Source organism: Amblyraja radiata, chromosome 2 (assembly GCF_010909765.2).
Source record: "Amblyraja radiata isolate CabotCenter1 chromosome 2, sAmbRad1.1.pri, whole genome shotgun sequence".
Classification (NCBI taxonomy): Eukaryota; Metazoa; Chordata; class Chondrichthyes; order Rajiformes; family Rajidae; genus Amblyraja; species Amblyraja radiata.
In genome coordinates, this window is record NC_045957.1 from 96,190,839 (window position 1) to 96,210,576 (window position 19,738).

At 43.5% G+C, this 19,738-nt stretch overlaps 1 protein-coding gene across 6 annotated transcripts in view; it reads right to left on the bottom strand.

Annotated features, from left to right (window-relative positions):
• Nucleotides 1-19,738, bottom strand: part of ankrd28 (ankyrin repeat domain 28) — a 210,697-nt gene that overhangs the window by 69,986 nt on the left and 120,973 nt on the right. For all 6 annotated transcript variants that reach the window (XM_033050798.1, XM_033050785.1, XM_033050777.1 and 3 more), the window contains 2 exons: nucleotides 16,475-16,557; nucleotides 13,965-14,028 (listed from right to left, as the gene is read on the bottom strand). In XM_033050798.1, the coding sequence (XP_032906689.1) occupies nucleotides 13,965-14,028; nucleotides 16,475-16,557 (147 nt within the window). The remainder of the gene's footprint in view (nucleotides 1-13,964; nucleotides 14,029-16,474; nucleotides 16,558-19,738) is intronic.

The window sequence follows — 19,738 nt, forward strand, 5'->3', positions numbered from 1 at the left end:
TCTTGTACAATGACAATAAAGATTATTATTATTAAACTGCCATCCTTAATCTATCTGGCCAATAGGTGGCTCCAGACCTTACATCTTGAAATAGCTTGGCAAATCATAAACTGCTACATTAAAGCAGGAATAGAAAAAAGGAGGCAAGTAAAATGTTCCCAACCCACTCAACTTAATAAACTCTTCCTCAAAGATTTGTGGATTGTGACTGGTATCCAAATTGTGACAGCTATACTAGATATAGAACATAAATAGTACAGCACAGGAAACAGACCCTTCAGCCCACAATGCGCCGAACATCTTCCTCCACAACAATTCCTGGCAATTCGTTCCAGGCACTCATCACCATCTGTGTAAAAATAAACCTGTCCCGCACATCTCTGCAAAGTTTGCCTCTCTCACCGTAAAGCTATGCCCTCTAGCTTTTGATATTTCCATTCTTGGACAAGACTTCTGACTGTCTACCTGTGCCTCGCAAATTTTTATATACTTATATCAGGTCTCCCTGTAACCTCCAATGTTTCTGAGAAATCAGAATATAGAAACATAGAAAATAGGTGCAGGAGTAGGCCATTCGGCCCTTCGAGCCTGCACCGCCATTCAATATGATCATGGCTGATCATCCAACTCAGTATCCCGTACCTGCCTTCTCTCCATACCCCCTGATCCCTTTAGCCACAAGGGCCACATCTAACTCCCTCTTAAATATAGCCAATGAACTGGCCTCAACTACCTTCTGTGGCAGAGAGTTCCAGAGATTCACCACTCTCTGTGTGAAAAATGTTTTCCTCATCTCGGTCCTAAAAGATTTCCCCCTTATCCTTAAACTGTGACCCCTTGTTCTGGACTTCCCCAACATCGGGAACAATCTTCCTGCATCTAGCCTGTCCAACCACTTAAGAATTTTGTACGTTTCTATAAGATCCCCCCTCAATCTTCTAAATTCTAGCGAGTACAAACCGAGTCTATCCAGTCTTTCTTCATATGAAAGTCCTGACATCCCAGGAATCAGTCTGGTGAACCTTCTCTGTACTCCCTCTATGGCAAGAATGTCTTTCCTCAGATTAGGAGACCAAAACTGTACGCAATACTCCAGGTGTGGTCTCACCAAGACCCTGTACAACTGCAGTAGAACCTCGCTGCTCCTATATTCAAATCCTTTTGCTATGAATGCTAACATACCATTCGCCTTCTTCACTGCCTGCTGCACCTGCATGCCTACTTTTAATGACTGGTGTACCATGACACCCAGGTCTCGTTGCATCTCCCCCTTTCCTAATCGGCCACCATTCAGATAATAATCTACTTTCATGTTTTTGCCACCAAAGTGGATAACCTCACATTTATCCACATTATACTTATGCATTTGCCCACTCACCCAGCCTATCCAAGTCACCTTGCAGCCTCCTAGCATCCTCCTCACAGCTAACACTGCCCCCCAGCTTCGTGTCATCTGCAAACTTGGAGATGTTGCATTCAATTCCCTCGTCCAAATCATTAATATATATCGTAAATAGCTGGGGTCCCAGAACTGAGCCTTGCGGTACCCCACTAGTCACTGCCTGCCATTGTGAAAAGGACCCGTTTACTCCTACTCTTTGCTTCCTGTCTGCCAGACAGTTCTCTATCCACATCAATACTGAACCCCCAATACCGTGTGCTTTAAGTTTGTATACTAATCTCTTATGTGGGACCTTGTCGAAAGCCTTCTGAAAGTCCAGATATAACACATCCACTGGTTCTCCCTTATCCACTCTACTAGTTACATCCTCGAAAAATTCTATAAGATTCGTCAGACATGATTTACCCTTCATAAATCCATGCTGACTTTGTCCAATGATTTCACCACTTTCCAAATGTGCTGCTATCCCATCTTTAATTACTGATTCTAGCAGTTTCCCCACTACCGACGTTAGACTAACTGGTCTGTAATTCCCCGTTTTCTCTCTCCCTCCCTTTTTAAAAAGTGGTGTTACATTAGCTACCCTCCAATCCTCAGGAACTACTCCAGAATCTAAAGAGTTTTGAAAAATTATCACTAATGTATCCACTATTTCTGGGGCTACTTCCTTAAGTACTCTGGGATGCAGCCTATCTGGCCCTGGGGATTTATCGGCCTTTAATGCATTCAATTTACCAAACACCACTTCCCGGCTAACCTGGATTTAACTCAGTTTCTCCATCTCATTATGTCTTCCTTAGTGAAGACAGAACCAAAGTAGTTATTCAATTGGTCTGCCATGTCCTTGTTCCCCATGATCAATTCACCCGTTTCTGACTGCAAGGGACCTACATTTGTTTTAACTAATCTTTTTCTCTTCACATATCTATAAAAGCTTTTGCAGTCAGTTTTTATGTTCCCTGCCAGTTTTCTTTCATAATCTATTTTCCCTTTCCTAATTAAACCCTTTGTCCTCCTCTGCTGGTATCTGCATTTCTCCCAGTCCTCTGGTAGGCTGCTTTTTCTGGCTAATTTGTACGCTTCATCTTTTGTTTTCATATAACCAGAATATCTTGCGAAACCACACGGAAACAGGCTCTTTGGCCCAACTAGTCAATGCCAACCTGGTTTTATAGTTGACCTAGTCCCATTTGCCTGTATTTCACCTATAACCCTCTGAACCTTCCATATCTGTTTAAATGCCTTTTAAATGTCACCATTACACTTCCCTCTGCAGTTTCGTCTGGTAGCTCATTTCATATACACACACCAATCGCTGCATAAAGAAATTGCCTCTCGGGTCTCTTTTAAATCTTTCCCCTCCCAACATAAACCTACGTCCTCCAGTTTTGGATTCCTGTACCCTAGCAAACACTTTCAGGGAACTGGGCACTTGTACCCCTCGGTTTCTCTACTCTGCAACACACTTCTGGGCCCTACCATTTACTGTGCAAGTTTTGCCCTGGTTAAGAACCTTAGTACCATCTAAGAACCTCAGTACCATCTAGGACAAATCCTTCAGCTTTGGTAGTGCCCTGTCAACCACTCTAAATATTAATTCCTCCTCACCAAGAGTGCAGAGTGGCTGCAGTGTATACCCAAGGAACTTAAGTAGTTCTTCCCTAATTTGCAACAATCATAGATAAGAGAGACAAGGGGAAAAAATAACACATGGGAATATAGTCTCTATATTCCCTCTGAGTTGCTGTCATCCTGACTTGGAAAAATATTGTTATTCATTCACTGTTGTTGAGCCTAAATCCCTGCACCACACGACCCAACTGTATGACAGGAATACTGTGTAAAGTACTGTTAACACTGAGTCATAGAACTTCATAATAAGTACTTTAATTCGAATACATACTGAGACCATAACTACAGGAACTGTAGACTCAAGGTCGTAGCTCAAACTGAAAGTATGATTGCTTACATTCCACAGGATGGCATGGTAGAAACCCAACATGGATTAGGGATCGGGTCCTAAATCGCAAAACCAGACATGGATCAAATCAGCAATAGTGATTGATCTATAAGTACCTTCACCAGAAGGCCTGTCTGTAGCCCTTTCAAGGAGGTGATTCACCACAATCTTCCCAACATCAATTAGGTGAGCATAATAAATGCTGGCCTCACTCTTATCATCCAGATCTTGATAAATGAATTAAATAAAACAGAAAAAGCTGCTATCACAGGTATAATTGACCATGGAGTCATGGTCCTCACAAATGTTATCACATATGATGATGGACAATTTGGTCACAGGAAATGGCGGCTTCATGAACACCAGCATCCTTAAAGATGGAAGATTTGAGCACAAATGCTAAAATACAAAGTTGAAGCATTTATAACCATCTTCAGCGATAAGTAGATAATCCGCCTTAGCTTCATCTCAAGGTCTCCACCATAACAGAAAGCAATCATCTGTCAAATTGATTCACAACAATGTAAATGAAATAGCAGGTGACTTCACTGCATGCATAACCTCTCGGTCCCAACATTATCAAAGATAACATGCACTTATGTAGTGTTTCCAACATGTTGCAAGCAAGTAAACATTGTCATTATCAAAGAAAGAAAAGACATTGAGTCATGGAAAGATAGCAAAACAAATTATAAAGGAATTGGCAAAATGTGCATTTTGAAAGAGCAAGGAGAAGTGCAGAGTTTTACGGAGCCAAAGCCAGTAGTTGTGGCTATTTCAACTTAAAGTACTATCATCAGCAATGAAGCTATTAAAATAAGGGTTGAAGAGACTAGAACAGAAGGAGCCCAGAGAACTAGAAAACTCAGGGTTGTAAGAGGCTGCAGAATTAGGTGATAAGTGAAACAGTTCAGATATGGGTAGCAAAGATTTTGATAAATATGTTCATGGGTAGAAGATTTGAGGCCTGCTGGAGATCACTAAATTAGTCAAATCTGGAGGAAACAAAGACATTGTATGAACAGTGATCAGCTAAAGTAGAGGGGAAGGGGAAAGGGGCGAATTTAGAGATTTTGCACTGGAACAGATATATGGATGAAAACTTTGCTGTGCCCAATACCACACCAAGATTTCACACTGTGACTCAACTTCCTACAAATTTCTAAGATAATAATGATAGCAAGGGAGCAGAGGCTGTGAACAAGTTAAAGGAAATGTCTTGAGATGTCTCTATAATTAGTTGCAGGGAATTTCTACACATTCAGCTTAATGTTGTGATGAATCTGAGATGTTGAAGCAACTGAAAGATCATTGTCCTTCCCGATCCCATCGTTGGTTCCTTAATTATCCAGAAACTATCAAAGCAGAAATCTAGAGCATTAAATGCAATCAATAACTGAGTCTCCACAGCCACCGAGGGAAAATCATTCGTAAGATTCACCATCCTCAAGGAGACAAAATTTCCCAACATTCCATCTGTTCATGACCACCCCTGATTTTGCAGTATTTTCTATTTTTATTTTAGATTTCCAGCATCCACGGATGTTTGATTTTCATTTGATGCTTGGCTTTAGACTTCTTAAGTCAGGGAAACTACTCTAAGAATTTGCTACACAAAGTTAATCTCGCATTCCTCAAATTTCAAAAGCAAAGGTTCAGACTACTCGTTTTTTCCTGGTATCAGACCTACCAATACCAAGAACCAGCCTGGTGAGGAAAAACTGTGCTGGATGAACCCAGCGGGTCAGGCAGCAGCTGTGTGAGGAATAGACAACCAACATTACGTGTTGGGACCCTTCTCCAGCACTTTGTTTTTTGCTCAAGATGCCAGCATCTGCAGTTTCTTATGTTGCCACACGTCTGGTGAGTCTTAATTACATCCCACTCATTCCCACACTGACCTTTCTGTCCTGGGACTCCTCCATTGTCAAGAGTGAGGCCCAGCGCAAATTGGAGGAACAGTAAATTGGTTGGGGAGCTTACACCCCAGCAGCATGAACATTGACCTCTAACTTCAAGTAGCCCTTGCTTTCCCTGTCCACTCCCCCTTCCCAGTTCTCCTACCAGTGTTAACTGTCGCTGACAACATTTTATCTCTGTACCGCTCACTCCCCTGACATTAGTCTGAAGAAGGGTTTCACCCATTCATTCTCTCCAAAGATGCTGCCTGTCCCACTGAGTTACTCCAGCATTTTGTGTCTATCTTAGTTACGACCTCCACAGTAAGAGTATCCTTTTCTAGAGAGGGCTCACGCCGCTATACAGATTGTAGTAAGACATCCTTTATTATAATTCCAGCAACAGGCCAGTAACTCCATGCTTTAAATCTCCTTTATTATTTAATCGGATGCATTTGCTACCCTCTGATCTACAACGAGCAATGCAAAAGCATTGCTTAAAAAAAAGGATGTTCACCAGAATATCCAACCTCTCCATACCTATCTATCTATTATAATGCCACTCTCCCTCCGCACTATTTCCCCTCTCTCCCCTCCCTCCACACTCTTCCCCCTCCCTCCCCTACCCCATCTCCCTCCTCCCCCCCACCTCTCTCCCCTCCCCCATCCCTCTCTCAATCACCCCCCTCCCCCTCTCCCCCACCCCCCTTCCATCCCCCACTCATTTCCCTCTCTCCCCACCCCCTTCCTCCTCTCCACTCTTCCCCCTCCATCCACTCTTCCCCCTCTACCCCATCTCACTCCTCCCCTCTCCCCCTCCCCTCTCTCCTCCCCTCCCCCACCCCTCTCCTCCCCCTCTCCATCTCCCTCTCCTCGCCCCTCTCCCTCCCCTCCCCCTCCCACCCCATCCCTCTCTCCCCAACCCCCTTCCCTCTCTCCCCCACCCCCTCCCCCCACCCCCCTTCCCTCCCCCTACCCCGCTCTCCTCTCCCTCACAAATCTCTCCCGTTTCCTCCTCCCCCTCTCCCCTCCCTCCCCTCTTCTCACCCTCCCCTCTCCCCACCCCCCCTCCTCCCACCTGTGTGTTTGGGGGGTGGTTAGTGTGAGTGTGATGCCGCAGCCCTAGCCCCCCCCCCCCCCCCCCCCCCCCCCCCGCAAACGGGCGTTAGGGAAACAGACCCAACGGGTCTGCACTTGGTCTAGTTCCCTTTAAAACTCTGGGATGTAGATAATAAAGTGTTTGTCATTTATCAAATTTCAGGCTCATTAATTTTTCCACTAATTATTTTTACAAATGTTGCTATTTTATTTCATTTGAACTGAACCATCAGCTCTAGACTTTATAGAACCACGAGGTTGGATTTGCAAACGTGGAGTCAATGGTGGATTTTTTTGAGAGCTGTGAGGTAACTACGTGTGTCATTAACAATATCCATTAATGCGAGACCTATGAAGCAAATTTAGATGGTATGAGGTATATACATGGTTGGGAATTAAAACATTCTGTGCAATGAAATGTAAGAGAAAACAATTTCTCTGGACAAGTAAAAAGCTGAAAACAAGCAGGAAAAGCAAGGGGCTTGTTAGGTCCTTATTGACCTAACATTTACTCCCTCCACCATTTTGGTTGCAATGCTGACCTCAATAAGATGCACCGTAGCAATTTGCCAAGGCTCCCTCAACAGTTCTACAAAACCTGTAACTTCTGCTACCTCGAAGCACAAACACAGCTAGCACATGGGAACAGTATCACCAGTCTGTTCTCAAAATATATTGACAAGAGTCCATGTGGTTGAGGGTATTCCCATGCCCAAGCAAATTTGTGGGAACATCTAAAACTACATGGACCGCAGCAGATCAATGCATCAACTTTCCCAAATGTATTCAGGGTTAAAAAATGTTGGTCGTTTCAGTGACATCCACATACCATTAATATATCAAAAATGAAACACAGGAATAAAAAAACCAAGAAAACATACTTCCAGTGTTGGTAATTGGGGCAAAAACTGTACCTTTTTCAAAATTAGATTGGATAGATGTAGACAGAAAGTGTTAATCATCTACAAGTAATTGCGCATATTTGTGTGAAAGGGTCTCCTGCACTTTGAGTCAGAGTCATACAGCACAGAAACAACCCTGTGTCACAACTCATCCACTCTGAGATGCCCCATCTAAGCTAGTCCCATTTACCCACATTTGGCCCATACCTGGGCGGGGTGGCACAGTGGAGCAGCAGTCGAGTTGCAGTCTTACAGCGCCAGAGTCCCGGGTTCAAACCTGACTGTGTGTGCTGGCTGCACACAGCTTGTACCCTGTGACCATGTGGGTTTTCGCCAGGTGCTCCGGTTTCCTCCCACATTCCAAAGACGTACAGGTTTTTACTTTAAATAGCTTCTGTAAATCGCCCCAAGTGTGTAGGATAGTACTAGTTTATGGGCTGATCACTGTTTGGCACGGACTCAATGGGCCGAAGGGCCTGTTTCCACACTGTATTTCTAAAGTCTAAATCTATCTAAGCCTTTCCTATCCATGTACCTGCCCAGTGTCTTTTAAATGCTGCTGCAGTACCTGCCTCAACTACCTCTTCTGGCTGCCTATTCCATATATCTATGACCCACTGAGTGAAAAAATTGCCACTAGATTCCTATTACTGTAAATCTTGCCCCTCTAAGAAAAGCTAATGCAGCACATGCCTGAAATCAAAAAGAAATAACCGAGGACTTTGTTTTACAACAACATGCAAACCCATTGGCAATGTATTCTAATCATCTTCATAATTGATAACCATTACATTCTTCCAAATTCTGGACATTTAATTTAGATGTCATCAAACCACTAGTAATTTGAAAATGCATGAGATTTTAAAAAAAATTACAGCCACTGAAGGGTAATCTAAATGTTATCCATAATAAATCAACTGAACAAATGAGTTTTGTTTAAGAATGAACTGCAGATGCTGGAATTTTTTTTTGTAAAAGGGTAGACAAAAATGCTGGGGGAACTCAGCTGGTGAGGCAGCATCTATAGAGAGATGGAATACATGGCTGTCCGAAGGGGGGGTGCGTTGGGTGCGCTCACACACCCCTGTTTTTCCCCACAGTAAGAACAAATCCAGAGGAATTCTGGTTCCCGCCCGCTGGATGATTTGGGGAAAAAATATTGCGACCATTGCGCAGTTGGGGGAAGTAGGTGGAACAGTAGCGTCGCAAAATGACGCTGTCTCTCCGCGCGTGCGCAGTGGGCCCGGCGGGGCCGGATCAGATTGCATTATGCAGTCCACACAATCAGTGTCTACTCTGGGTAAGTAGTGGAATATTGCGTTGCAGGAGGGGGAGTCTGGTTTTTATCCTGGGTGGGAATCTACGCGCGAAGGGTCTAACAGGAGACCGTTCTCCCTTCGCCGGACGGGAGCGGGAACGACTGGCAGCGGCCGTAACCCTGACACCAGACGCCGCTCCGGCCGGGCCTTCGCCTCTCCCGCCGTCGGGCCCACGACACCACACGTCCTCCCCACTGGGCCCACGCCTTTCTTCTCCCCCTCTCCCACTTTCCTCCCCCCCCCGCCGCATTGCATCTCCCCCCCGCCGCGGCCCTCCAATGCTGCGTGGGAGGGAGGAAGGTGAAAGAGGGTGGAATGTAAGAGGGGGAGGGAGGGGGAGAGAGAGAGGTGAAGGAGGGGAGGGGAGAGAGAGAGATGGGGAGGGAGAGAGAGGTGGATGGGAGAGGGAAAGGGGGATTCTCTTTAGTGAGATTGCAAAATTAAGATAGGTTTTAGAGCTATTATATTTTCTCCTCCATATGAATCCTGCATTTGGCCTGTTCGACCTGCTGCCCTTAGGGAGGCGCTATAGGTGCATCAGAACAAGGACAAATAGACTCAAGAACAGTTGCTTTCCAAAAACCATAACCTCTCTGAACTCACACATGCACTGACTTCACAGCCTAACCCCCGGACTTCCATCTATCCACCTACTGTAATTTGTACTGTAACTGTAATTTTTTAATATGTGCAATAACCCATACTGTATATAGGAATCCTATTTATTCACTCTATTCACCCATTGTCTTTTTATAGATATGTATATAGCGCCGCAGAGCTGTGCACCTTATCCCCCCCCCCCCCCCCTTTTGTTTTGTTTTTTGTTTTTTGAACTAATTACAAGTCACCACTGAGTACGAGCTGCTTTTAATCTCATTGTACATGTGTATAGTGACAATAAAATGGCATTCTATTCTATAATATTAAACAATATCAAATAACATCAAACAATTGGAACGGCTTTCTTTTCCTTGATAATACTGAAAAATATGAATTCCACAGTTTGTGACATAAATATACACTTTAATGGGATCATTATGCACAGATGTAACATTTCCATTTCGAGATCAAGGCGAGTGGTGGGGGTAAATTTGCGTCAAGCCGATAGCCTAATCGTTAAAGAGTTAAAAGATAGCTTAATCGATAAAGAGCTGAGAAAAGGAATCAGAGCTGCCAAGGAAAGGCACTCTGAGAAGTTGAGGAGCAAGTTCTCAGCTAGTGACTCTTCTTCAGTTTGGAAGGGCATGCAAGAAATCACCAGCTATAAGAGGAAAGCCACCCGCTCTTTGGACAATCGTCAGCTGACGAACGACCTGAATGAGTTTTACTGCAGGTTTGAAAATCAGAAATGTAACCCTGGTACCCCATCCCCAACAAACACAGCCAGACCCCAGTCTGCAAAGAATGGACCCTGCACACTCTCCTTCCCATTCACCATTTCACACCTGCTTAAGACAAGAATCCAGTATGAAAAGAGTGGAACCTTTTCCACCCCAACCAACACTTCACACCCACTCACAGCCTGACCTCAGTCTGGAAAGACTGGGCCCTTATACACCCACCCCACTCCAATCACCACTTCACACCCAATTACTCATTTTTAACCAGTCCCTGCAAACATGTACTGTCCCTGCCTGCTTCAAAGTCTCCACTATTGTCCCTGTATCCAAAAAGGCAAGGATTACGTTTTAATGACTACAGGCCTGTCGCAATGACCTCTGTAGTCATGAAGACCCTTGAAAGGCTTGTGCTGGCCAAGCTGAAAAATATCACAATCCAATCAATCAATCAATCAATCAATCAATCGGTTTTATTCATCACTTGCATATAAAGTGCAAGTGAAATGAATTTGTCAGCAGCGGTACAATGAAAAACACACAAAAACACAAAAAAATGTTAACACAAACATCCACCACAGCAATCATCACTGTGGTGGAAGGCACAACATTTGGCCAGCCCTCCCCATTTCCCCCCGTGGTTGGGACCTCAACCCTCCGCAGCCGCCGCTGCGGGCGTCCAGATGAGTAGACAAGGTAAAAAGTCCAGGTAAGTCCTGAATTGGTGCTTCCCCACCGGAGACCGCGGCTTCAAGATGGTGTAGGCTGCAGGCTGGCGGTCGAAGATTTAAAGTTCCCGCCGCACCGCAGACAGAAGCACCGCAGACCGCAGGGCCGACGATCGAAGCTCCCTCCAGGGATCCCCGATGAGGGACTCCGCTCAAGATGGTAAGTCCCTGCTGCGCCCGCGGTAGAAGTAGGCCGCGGACCGGCGGTCGGAGCTTCTTCTTCTCCCGGGTCCCCAACGAGGGATCCCAGGCTGCGGACGCTGCGCCAGCTGGAGCTCTGCAGACCCCAGCACAAGCCTGCCGCGGGCCAGCGAACGGAGCGCTCCCCTCCGGCGAGAGCTCATCCACTTCACGCCGAGAGTCCACGCTGCGCCCGCTGCTGAAGCCCCGCTGCTGAATTTTAGCTCTGCATTCAACACCATTGTGCCAGAGCTACTACGCTCCAAACTTTCCGAGCTGTGCCTGAACCCCTCTGTCGGTGGATTGCCAGCTTCCTGACAGACAGGAAGTAGCCTGTGAGGCTGGGAAAGCACATCTCGGACCCGCAAACGCTCAGCATAGGAGCACCGCAAGGCTGCGTACTCTCCCCTCTCCTCTACTCTCGCTACACCAATGACTGCACCTCCACAGACACCTCTGTCAAGCTTCTCAAGTTTGCGGATGAGACAACCCTGATTGGACTGATCCAGGATGGGGATCTCTGTACTCTTTCCAGTTTGACATCTTTCCTATGACATGGTGCCCAGAACTGAACACAATATTCCAAATGCGGTCTCAACAACGTCTTATACAACTGCAACATGACCTCCCAACTTCTATACTCAAAACTCTGACTGATGAAGGCCAAAGTGCCAAAATACTTTTTGACCACCTGATGTACCTGCGACTTGACCTTCAAGGAACCATGCAACCATCAACCATTCCTCTGCCCACCTAGCTAATTGATCCAGATCCTGCTGCAATCTTTCACAACCATCTTCACTATCTGCAAAACCACTCACTTCTGTATCATCAGCAAACTTGCTAATCTTGCCCTGTTCTGTGACGTTTCACAGAGTGCTGGAGTAACTCAGCGGGTCAGGCTGAGTATAGAAGTTGCTGGAGTAACTCAGCGGGTCAGGCTGAGTATAGAAGGGAGGTCAGGTTACAGTTGCATAAGAGGTTGGTGAGGCCGCATTCAGGGTATTGTATTCAGTTCTGGGCACCATGTGATAGGAAAGATGTCATCATACTGGAAAGGGTACAGTGAAGATTTACGAGGATGTTGCCAGGACGAGAGGGCCAGAGCTATAGGCAGAGGTTGAGTAGGCTGCGACTATATTTCATGGAGCACAGGAGGATGAGGGATGATCTAATAGAGGTGTATAATATCATGATTTGAATAGATAGGTGAGTAGGTGAATCGAGGAGCAGAGGACATAAGTTTAAGGTGAAGGGGAAAAGATTTAATAGGAATCTGGGGGATATATTTTTCACACAAAGGGTGGTAGGTGTATGGAACAAGCTGCCAGAGGAGGTAGTTGAGGCAGGGACTATCACAACATTTAAGAAACAGTTAGACAGGTACATGGATAGGACAGATTTGGAGGGATATGGATCAAACGTGGGCAGGTGGGACTAGTGGAGATGGGACATGCTGGGACGAAGGGCCTGTTTCCACACTGTATCACTCTATGACTATCAATCTTTCCCTCTCAAACCAATTTTCCTGCCTTCTCCCCATTACCTCTGACACCCCTATCAATCAAGAATCTATCAATCTCTTCCTGAAAAATGTCCATTGACTTGGCCTCCACAGCTGTCTGCGGCAATGAATTCCACAGTTCACCACCCTCTGACTTAAGAAATTCCTGCTCATCTCCTTCCAAAAGGAATGTCTTTTAATTCTGAGGCTGTGGCCACTGGTCCTAGACTCTCCCACTAGTGGAAACATCCTCTCCACATCCACTCCATCCAGGTTTTTACTAGGCTGGGACAGACTGCAACAGCTTCACACCATGTCCCAAAGCTTGTGTCATGTCCTGCATCACCCAAGGCAGCAGAGATGTTATAGGAGAGGGCAAGCACCGTCACAAAGTAGCTCACGATGGTTTGGGTAACATTAAGGAATGTCTATGATTGTCACATCATGAATATTACTGAAGAAGGGTCTGAAATATAATCTATACCGTTTCTCCAGAGATGCTGCCTGACCCACTGAGTTACTCCAGCACTCTGTGACATGTCACCTATCCATGTTCTCCAGAAATGCTGCCTGACCCAATGAGTTACTCCAGCATTCTGTGAAACGTCACCAGTCCATGTTCTCCACAGATGCTGCCTGACCCACTGAGTTACTCCAGCACTTTGTGTCTATTTTCCCTTCACCCATCTGCCCAAGTCCACCCTCCCCTCTCCTTTCCTATGTTCCTTTCCACCCATAAACCTCTCTCTGCCTTTACATTTCACTCCTCTTTCAAATCTGCTCTACTTATCTACATGCATTTTTCTTCTTAACTTTTTAGTCATAGAATAATGCAGTGTGGAAACAGGCCCTTCAGCCCAACTTGCCCACACCGACCGACATGTCCCATCTACACTAGTCCCACTCACACGTGTTTGGCCCATATCCATCTAAACCTGTCCTATCCATGTAGGTGTCCAAATGTCTCTTAAACATTACGATAGTCCCAGCTTTAACTACCTCCTCTGACAGCTCGTTCCATACACCCACCACCCTTTGTGTGAAAAAGCTACCTCTCAGATTCCTGTTAATTTCTGAATTATTGGTCATAAATTTGGTGCAAAAATGCTCCAAAATAAGGCTCAGAATGCATCAGAGCATCTAAAACCCCTGACCCTGGCATCGAGAGACTTCACGCTCCGCGCTCGTGATGTTTTTGTAATCCTGTTTTTGTAATCCTGTCATGCAACCCTCCTTTTTGAAAAGCATCGTACGGGCCTGGAATAGGCGACATTTCGGGTCGAGACCCTTCTTCAGACAAATCACATCATTAATAAAGTCAGGACATTCTAAGCCTGCGCACTCCTAATAAAAGTTGCTTTCATTAAAAGATAGGAGCAAGTCACAGAAAATGCCTAAAAATTCTAAACTCTCCTGAAATGATCTCAATCAAGGTCATGTTTGATTGCAGTAATTCTTCTGCATTCACATTGTAATTAGTTCAGCTTCTACACAACTATTGTCATTTGCTATTTGCATGTCATTGACTAGATGTAACTGCTGCTCTGTGAGCCACAGGGATACAATTACTAATACAACACTGCTGCTCAATGGCTCGGTGATATTCACTCACAAGAAGTACAAGGTCATTGCTCACCCTCCAGCAGCAGCCGCATGAAGACAAGTCCTGCCAAATTCATCTGGGGTGTCTATATCAAAGCCTGTAAAATAAAGCACATCTTTTGTGAAATCGTAGTTAAATTCACAAAAAAAAAGCGATTCAAATCACTACAGCAAAAGTTTTAATGCTGATTCGCAGTAATTTCTATATTAAATCAGTAGCAAATGACAAGCATCCGGTTTATTTTGTTACAAAAATTAGAAGATAAAATACATGAAGGTACTATCACACATTTAAAATAATTAACTGACAATCCCATCCATACTGCCTATTGCGACACAGAATTAAAAATAAAACAGCATTTTTTAATATGCGTAGGAAAGAACTGCAGATGCTGGTTTAAATCAAAGATAGACACTAAGTGCTGGAGTAACTCAGCGGGACGGGCAGCATCTCTGGAGAGAAGGAATGGGTAACGTTTCGGGTAGAGAACCCTTCTTCAGGCTGATTTTTAATATGATAAAAAAAAAATTTTAACAATTTTTAGTAGATGGCCAATGGCAGAGATTTCAGCCTCTATTTTACTTTTGGAAGACAACTTACTTCCATCAAAGAGATCAGTAAATAATAATCTCAAAGTTTAAAAGAGAAAAATTAATTTCAGCCTTTCAAGTTATTTGAGCTAACAAGAGGTAACACTAAGTGACAAGGTTCCAGCAGTGCAAAAAATAAATCACGGCCCAGAGAAGCTGACCTTAAATATTTTCAATCATGCTGCATAGAACCTGGACGTGTATATGGAGGTACAAGAAATTGCCGATGCTGGAATTTTGATCAGAACACAAAGTGCTTGAGTACCTCAGCAGGTCAGGCAGCATCTGTGGAGGGAATGGTCTGGAGAAGGGTCCCGACCCAAAAAGTCACCAATTCATTCCCTCCACAGATACAACCTGTCCTGTTGAGGTACTCCAGCATTGTGTGTTATGCAAATGTATATATTTTCCCTCAGATATGAGCATATTTATATATATATATCCTGGTAAAAATATTATTAAAAGAAGAGAATTTGTGCAGTGGCAATCTATACTAAAGCAAACTAGATAATAAGAGCAGATGTGATCTATTTTGGTTATTCACTAGATCAACGTTAAAATAGCCATCTGATAATCCAGGATTTAAATTCTAAGTGATGAAACAAGCAGCAATGAGGAATCTTTAAGAAAGAACTGCAGATGTTGGAAAAATCGAAGGTAGACAAAAAATGCTGGAGAAACTCAACAGGTGAGGCAGCATCTATGGAGCAACGGAATAGGTGACGTTTCGGGACGAGACCCTTCTTCAGACTGATGTGGGGGTGGGGGGGGGGGGCGGGAACAAGAAAGAGGCGGAGACAGTTGGATGTGGGAGAGCTAGGAAGGGTAGGGGAAGGAGGGAGAAAGCAAGGACGACCTGAAATTGGAGAAGTCAATGTTCATACCGCTGGTGTGTAAACTACCCAAGCAAAATATGAGGTGCTACTCCTCCAATTTGCGGGGGGACTCACTCTGGCCATGGAGGAGGCCCAGGACAGAAAGGTCGGAGTCGGAATGGGAGGGGGAGTTGAAGTGCTGAGCCACCGGGAGTTCAGGTTGGTTAATGCGAACTGAGCGGAGGTGGTGGGCGAAGCGATCACCAAGCCTGCGCTTGGTCACACCGATGTAGAGCAGTTGACACCTTGAACAGCGGATGCAACAGATGAGGTTGGAGGAGGTGCAGGTGAACCTCTGCCTCAACTGGAAAGACTGCTTGGGTCCTTGGATGGAGTCGAGGGGGAAGGTAAAGCGACGAGTGTAGCATTTCCTGCGGTTGCAAGGGGAAAGTACCAGGGGAGGGGGTGGTTTGAGTGGGAAGGGACGAATTGACCAGGGAGTTACGGAGGGAGCGGTCTCTGCGGAAAGCCGAAAAGGGAGAAGGGAAGATGTGGACAGTGGTGGAATCACGTTGGAGGTGGCGAAAATGTCGGAGGATTATCTGTTGTATGTGACGGCTGGTAGGGTGCAACGTGAGGACAAGGGGGACTCTGCCCTTGTTACGAGTGGGGGGGGGGGGGGGATGGGGAGTGAGAGCGGAGCTATGGGATATAGAGGAGACCCTGGTGAGAGCCTCATCTATAGTCAAAGAGGGGAACCCCCGTTCCCAAAAGAATGAGGACATCTCCGATGCCCTGGTTTGGAACACCTCATCCTGGGTGCAGATGCGGCGTAGACATAGGAATTGGTAGTAGGGGATAGAGTCCTTACAGGAAGCAGGGTGGGAAGGCGTGTAGTCCAGAGAGCCATGGGAGTCAGTGGATTTGTAGTAGATGTCAGTCAGTAGTCTGTTACCTGTGATGGAGATAGTGAGGTTTAAATACAACAGGGAATCTGTATGTACCATTAATCAAAGTTTAGGTGGGAAAAAAAATTAGAATTCACCCTTAAAAGAACTGAAAAACTACACTGATAAAGACCAAATTTAGACGATTGGGATCAAAATATGAAACCAAGATATTAAGTTTATTACAGTACCTGAGGATAACAGCTTGCGACAGCAATCGGAAAAACCACTTAAGGCGGCTAAATGGAGTGGGAACATTCCATGAATACCCCGACTAGAGTGGAAGAAACAAAGTTTTAAGATGTTCAAAATATTAGATAGCATAAACATTTCCTTTTCTTAATTAAAAACATTTGCAACCAATTGTGAAGCAGAATTACTTCCAACATTAAAGGGTGTCATCAAAATCAACTTACTTTATTTATTGTATACCACTCTACCCCACTAGTGATACTTCAAATGAGATTATAGGAACTTATCAAATAAAATGCAAGATATAGACTACTTAAATACAATGCACTGTTGGACATTAATAATCAATTGTAAATCAATCTTGTGAATAAATGTACAAATATACTCCATTCAGATTTTTATCTTCAGAACCTGATACATGGCAACTGTATTTCAATTAGATTTGATTGTGACAGGATATGGATTTTTTTGAGCAATGTGTTTAGGTACTGTATTAGTACAATGTATTTATATATTAACTATGCATCTCCTAAACAATCCCCAGTCGCTCCAAATATTATTCTTCCCATGAAATATAGGTTTACATCAGCAAAAATAATTAATTAATAATCTGGCCTATTTAAAACAGGGCACACAAACATTTGCCAATGTAACACATCTACATTTCTACACAAATGACACACAAATGCAAAAGGCATATGCATGGCAAAAAAGTTAAATAACTATACTAATAAAAGCCTATTTATGAAATAAACCAAAGCTGGGCTAAAAATAGATTCAAGAATAATGAGGTTAAATCATTGAGGTGGCAGTTTGTGGCAATGGTGTGTAAAATTCACCATACTGTCAAACATATTAGTTGAGAATGAAATACAAATTTCAGGAAAAGATGAGCATACTCTAAGCACCATTTGCCCTGCTCTTGGAACACAATATTTAAATCTGCTTGTTGTGCTGGAGAAACTATTTTTTACGAACGAGGGTAACAAAGAAAAGGGCAACCAAATTAGCTACTGATTTAATGTATTTGAACTGTGATAAATGGTTGAAGAATCTTAAGCTTCGACTGCCGGCCCTGCGCTCTGCGGTGCTTCTGGCTGCGGCGCGGTGGGAACTTTAAATCTTCGACCACCAGCCTGCGGCCTACACCAACCTGAAGCCGCGGTCTCCAGTTGGGGAGGCACCGATTCAGGACTTACCTTGACTTTTACTCATCTGGACGCCCGCAACGGCGGCTGCGGAGGGTTGAGGTCCCGTCCACGGGGGAAAATGGAGGAGGACTGGCCAATTTTTGTGCTTCCACCACAGTGATGAATGCTGTGGTGGATGTTGTGTTAAATTTTTATTGTGTTTTTGTGTGTTCTTTTTTCATTGTACCGCTGCTGGCAAATTCATTTCACTTGCACTTTAAATTAGAATTAATACATGCAAAATACCATTCATCCTTTCAGTCAAGAATAAGATACTTTATTGAATAAACATTTTGATATATCATGTTCTCTCAATATTTTTGACACAAATGGTCAGACCTGATTTGAAGGCAACAAGACGCTGTGCAAACTTTATGGTCACCTAGATAGGAAGATGGTGTAACTAGCTACAAAATGTGTATCGTGGTAATTCATTCTAAACATTTATGTACTGCTAAAGAAGCATACATAATTAACACACCTTCACCGTTACATTTTGGGGAGAGGCCATAATTAACATATCCTAAATGATTAACATAAGATTTAGTGCTATGTCCAAAGTCCATGGATTAGAGAAGTTTATGAATCAGCAGTGATCTACGGCTACTGAAAAACATACACTGAAATATCATGAAGAAAAAGCTCCACATGAAAGCCCTTGAAAAAGTAACAATACAGAATTATTAATAAATAAAAATGGTGAACGGAAAATAATTTTGACAGAAGATAAATAATAAAAGTGAAAACTGATCTGTGAGAAGAGTATTTCATGCAAAAGCTTGAAATATAAAAATAGTATTTTGTTTACTGCATCAGTTTGACAAATCAAGTCTAAAAATATTTGGATTAAGATATGTGTGTTTTTGCAGTCTGCACTGTCATCACTGGATGGCAGAAATTTCAACTATCACTCCCACTTCCATGGATTCCTTCCCCTAACCTCTCAGCTCTCTTTCCCAAGCTATTCTGAAAAAAACTTTTCTATAGTCCAGCCTTGTACTAAAGTTTCTCATTATTTCCATTTATTTTCCCAATATTCCTGTTCTTTATCCTTGGTTTCCTTTTATGTGTTCTGGGCATAAAAAAGATGGCCTAAAATATTTGTTTTCAGTATTCCTATTTGGAATGTAAAAATATGAAATAATTTAAGTGTAATAAATAAAAGTTAATTAAGAAACCTCCTAAATGTCAGAGAGCTCTTAACCGTTGGCTATGTTAAATAAAATAATTTTATTTTCATGTAGATTAGTAGCAATCACATTTTGGATAAGAACATTCCCATTGCCCAAGCACATTCCATCTTCCATGGATTTCGCTTGTTTAATCTTTAAAGGGAATGTTTAAAAAAAGTGTGTGTCATTTTGGTCACCTGTTTTCATGATCATCAATCCAACAAGATTTGCAAAGCAAAAAATTGAATAATTCCATGATTTAGAATCTCATGTTTTGAAGTTAGATTAATTGAAATTTATTTCTGAGAGAATGTTCTGGAGAAAGCATGACTGTAATAAAATATAAAAGCGGGTTTCCAGGATTTGGTTCAATGAATGGAGAAAGGACATATCAGGGTTACAAACAACTATCTTTATTATAGCAAAATACAGGAAAAAGCATTAAATAAACAATAAATCTCACTGTTCTGCTCATTAAGTTTTCACAATACGAGTGGTGGCTGGTAGCAGCAAGCCTCTGCCTTCTGCCCATGGGAGACTCCTGTTTGCGATGTCTGGTCTGGAGAACTCAAGAGTCCTGGCACTGTTCCGGATCACGGTCTAAGATGAAGTCTCTCTCTCTCTCTCTCTCTTCCACCCCAGGTGAAGTCCTGTGAGTTTGCTCGAAGTATGCAGTTATATAATAAAAGCTTAATCCTAATCCTAAATGTTCTTTTGTTAGTACCGAAAACAAGGGTTATTTATTCCATCAGGCACACAGCTGATTTTCGGTGTCTCTTAGAAAGAAAAAAATCTCATCCTTTTGCTGAATATCCTTGCAGGTGACCAGATGATTTATTAGTTCTTCTATGTCCATTTTAGCTGAAAATCCTGTTTAACTCTTACATTACATTCTAGCAAC